Below are 4,460 nucleotides of genomic sequence, written 5' to 3' on the forward strand. Positions count from 1 at the left end.
AGAGAGAGAGAGTCTACATTGCAGGTCTCCATCAGGTCCCTCTCCTCAGAGTTCTGGGAACCTCATGAGAGAAGGGGAGGGAATATTGTAAGGGTTAGTCAGGATAGAGGATCCCAGGAGAACAAGGCCCACTGAATCAACTAAGCAGGACTCACATGGGCTCACAGAGATTGAAATGGCAAGCACGGAGCCTGAATTGGCCTGTACCAGGTCTTCTGAGTATATGTTAGGGCTGTTACCTTGGGAGCAAACATATCTCTAACTCTTCTGCCTGCTCTTGAGACTCCATTCACCTTATTGGGTTGCCTTCTCCAGCCTCGATATGAGGGCTTTTGCCTTGCATTATTGTATCTTGTTTTGTCACGTGTCACTGTCTTCTCTTGGAGGCCTGCTCTCTTATGAAGAGCAAATGGAGGAGGAGCGGATTAGGGGCAAAGGGAGCTATAAGCTATGAGGGTTGGAGGGAGGGGAAATGGTGGTTGGGATGCATTGTATGAGAGAAGAATCTATTGTCAATTTTAAAAAGGAATATAGGAATGGAGAACTGATAAAGCAGTGGCTCTTACTAATGCTTTTCTAGAATTACACTTGGAAGGCAGAGGGTGGCATCATTGAATCTCTAAGGTCCCAATCCCTAACTGAACTACTTTGAAAAACTGGATTTTGCAAAAGGAAATATTATACAGTGTGTTCTTGAATGTGGGTCCTATTGCAGGGATACATTCTGTAATATTAATATCAATATATTTACTAGGTAAATATAAGTAAAAGTCCTAGTGTTGCCTTATAAAGAGATTTTCTTCTTGCAAAGGACCCTTCTCAGGGCATCTTTCATATCTCTGTTCCTTAGGCTGTAGATAAAGGGGTTCAGCATGGGAGTCACCACTGTGTACATCATGGCCATGACAGTATCCTTTACAGTAGAGTTATTACTTGGACATAAGTATAGCCCAATAATTGTTCCATAGAACAGTGACACCACAGACAGGTGGGAGCCACAGGTGGAGAAGATCTTGTGGATAACCCGAGAAGATGAAACCTTTAGGATGGAGCAGACAATTCGTACATAGGAAACAATAATGAGTAAGAATGGGATGCCAAGTATGAGCCCTCCCAAGATAAACATCAATAGTTCATTAATATATGTGTCAGAGCAGGCCAACTTGAACAAGTCAGATATGTCACAGAAAAAGTGGGGTATCACATTGTCCCCACAGAATGACAATCTAGCCAAGAGTAGAGTGTGCAACAGGGAACAAAGCATGGTAAATATCCAGGTCAGCACTACAAGATGCACACAGAGCTTGGGGCTCATGATGCTGATGTAATGAAGGGGGAAACAGATGGCTACATAGTGGTCATAGGCCGTAATCAGAATAAGGAGGTTCTCCATGTCTGCAAAAACCATTAAAAAGTACATTTGTGTCCTCCTATGAGTGAGTACATACCATGTTTGTCTTTCTGAGTCTGGGTTACCTCACTCAGGATTTTTTTCTAGATTTTTTTTAGATCCATCCATTTGTCTGCAAACCTCATGATGTCATTGTTTTTCTCTGCTGAGTAGTATTCCATTGTGTATATGTATCACATTTTGTTTATCCATTCTTCAGTTGAAGGGCATCTAGGTTGTTTCCATGTTCTGGCTATTACAAACAATGCTGATATGAACATAGCTGAACAAGTGCTCTTGTGGTGTGGTTGAGCATTCCTTGGGTATATGCCCAAGAGTGGTATAGCTGGATCTTGGGGGAGATGGATTCCCAATTTTCTAAGAAAGCGCCATATTGATTTCCAAAGTGGTTGTACAAGCTTGCATTCCCACCAGCAGTGGAGTAGAGTTCCCCTAGCTCCACATCCTCTCCAGCATAAGGTGTCTTCAGTGTTTTTGATCTTAGCCATTTTGACAGGCGTAAGGTGGTATCTCAGAGTTGTTTTGATTTGCATTTCCCTGATGATTAGGGATGTTGAGCAATTCCTTAAATGTCTTTCAGCCATTTGAGTTTCCTCTGTTGAGAATTCTCTGTTTAGTTCTATAGCCCATTTCTTAATTGGACTGTTGGGCATTTTGATGTCTAATTTCTTGAGTTCCTTATATATTCTGGATATCAGTCCTCTGTCAGATATGGTGTTGGTGAAGATCTGGACTGCTACTCACATCACCAGGGAGGCTACCTGGAAAACAGGACCCCAAGAAAGACACGAGGATTGCCCAATGACGGAGAAATGGAATGAGATCTACATGAACAGCCTGGACATGAGTGGGAGTAATGAAGGGCGAGGGTCGAGGGAAAGAGAGCTTGGGGGAGTGGGAGATCCCAGCTGGATCAACAACAGAGAGGGAGAACAAGGAATAGGAGACCATGGTAAATGAAGACCACATGAGAATAGGAAGAAGCAAAGTGCTAGAGAGGCCCACAGAAATCCACAAAGATACCCCCACAACAGACTGCTGGCAATGGTCGAGAGACAGCCCAAACTGACCTACTCTGGTGATGGGATGGCCAAACCCCCTAATTGTCATGCTAGAAACTCCATCTAACTACTGAGGGATCTGGATGCAGAGATCCACAGCTAGGCCCCGGGTGGATCTCTGGGAGTCCAATTAGCGAGAATGAGGAGGGTTTATATGAGTGAGAATTGTTGAGACCAAGGTTGGATAAAGCATGGGGACAAATAGCCAAACGAATGGAAACACATGAACTATGAACCAATGGCTAAGGGGTTCCCAACTGGATCAGGCCCTCTGAATGGGTGAGACAGTTGATTGGCTTGATCTGTTTGGGAGGCATCCAGGCAGTGGGATCGGGTCCTGTGCTCATTGCATGAGTTGGCTGTTTGAAACCTGGGGCCTATGCAGGATCGCTTGGCTTGGCCTGGGAGGAGGGGACTGGATCTACCTGGACTGAGTCTACCAGGTTGATCTCAGTCCTCGAGGGAGGCTTTGCCCTGGAGGAGGTGAGAATGGGGGGTGGGCTGGGGGGAAGGTGAGGGGGGCAGGAGGGGGGAGAACAAGGGAATCCATGGCTGATATGTAGAACTGAATTGTATTGCAAAATAAAAACAAAAATTAAAAAAAAGTACATTTGTGTCAGACAACCTGCATAGGGATGGATGGATCCTGGCTCTGCATGTTCTGCAGCAATTTGGGCATTGTGACAGAGGAGAAGCAGAAGTCAGAGAAGGACAAGTTGCTGAGAAACAAGTACATGGGTGTGTGGAGATGAGAGTCCAGTATAATGAGGATGATGATGATGAGGTTCCCCAGGACAGTGGTGAGGTACAGGGCATAGAGTAGGTTCTGGTGCTCTGGGGGATGGGTAGGCCCAGGAGGAGGAACTTGGAGATGACAGTTTGGTTGCTCATTATCATTTTTCATCTCCAGTATCCTAATGAGAAAATATCAGGATCCCATTGAAATATATATATATATATATATATATATATATATATATATATATATATATATATATATATTACCACAATAGATCGTATAATCATCATAGTAATTATAAACTTAAACTCCAAATGTCTGTAATCACTATAATCATTAATAATTTTTCTCAATTTCTCTTTAACAGCTTTCTCTCTCCCATCCTAACATAGACAGTTCTATACCTTTCTACTGAGATTTTAAAAAATGGACTATTTCCCTCTCCTGCAGCCTGCTCAACTCTTGTTTGTTCATTTGTGATTTTCTCTTTCTTATGTTGTATATTGATACTCTTGAAGAGTTTGGATAAGCTTTGGCATCATAATTTTACGTAATTTTCAAGAAAACCTCACATACTCCAATGCCTTAGATTACCATTTCAAACTTAGAAATGCATGTCTTTGCAACATACAGATTTCTGCTCCACTGTTCTCTAATCATCTTCCCTCTACTGCATGTATGACAGGCATCACGAGCTCAAAAGCCCCAAGTGAAATTCATGTCTTCACTGTGTTGTTTCCCAAAGCATTCCTCATTTTCCTACCTCTCCAGTATCCCATAGTATAGTCAAAGAAATCCAGATTTGAGTCAGAAATCTGTGAATTTTGTTCCATTCATTTTTTCTTATTTTGAACTGCTGTCATACATTACACAAAGTTTCCTCTTCATTCTCCTCCTATTTTATCCATTCCTTTCTGTGAGTTTATATCCATATATGAAGATCACATCTTGTCTTTACTGGAATACAGAAGCAGACTTGATTCATGTTCATGTTCTCATGTCTCCTGACCCTTCTCTTCTACTTCAACCTTCTTTGTTTACACTGTGGCATTCTAACAGAGGAGTTCCATCATCTCTTGTCTGAATCATTCTCCATATACCACTGTTGCTCTGAGGATAAGGACAAAGCTCCTGTCAGGGACACAAAAGGTGTTTCATTATCTCACACATGCCAATGATATATCCCATACCATTTCACATGTTCCAATTGCATTTCTCTCTTCATCAAGGCTGAGGTTAAAACTCTTCA

General features: G+C 42.4%; 1 protein-coding gene across 1 annotated transcript; it reads right to left on the reverse strand.

The window, feature by feature from the left end:
• Nucleotides 1-784: 784 nt before the first annotated feature.
• On the reverse strand, nt 785-3,369 carry LOC131917383 (olfactory receptor 1468-like). Its single transcript, XM_059271168.1, is given in 4 exon segments — nt 785-1,427; nt 1,651-1,658; nt 3,098-3,312; nt 3,315-3,369. Coding segments are annotated over 4 exon segments (921 nt in total).
• Nucleotides 3,370-4,460: the final 1,091 nt, after the last annotated feature.

The sequence above is a fragment of the Peromyscus eremicus genome, chromosome 8a (assembly GCF_949786415.1).
Source record: "Peromyscus eremicus chromosome 8a, PerEre_H2_v1, whole genome shotgun sequence".
NCBI lineage: Eukaryota > Metazoa > Chordata > Mammalia > Rodentia > Cricetidae > Peromyscus > Peromyscus eremicus.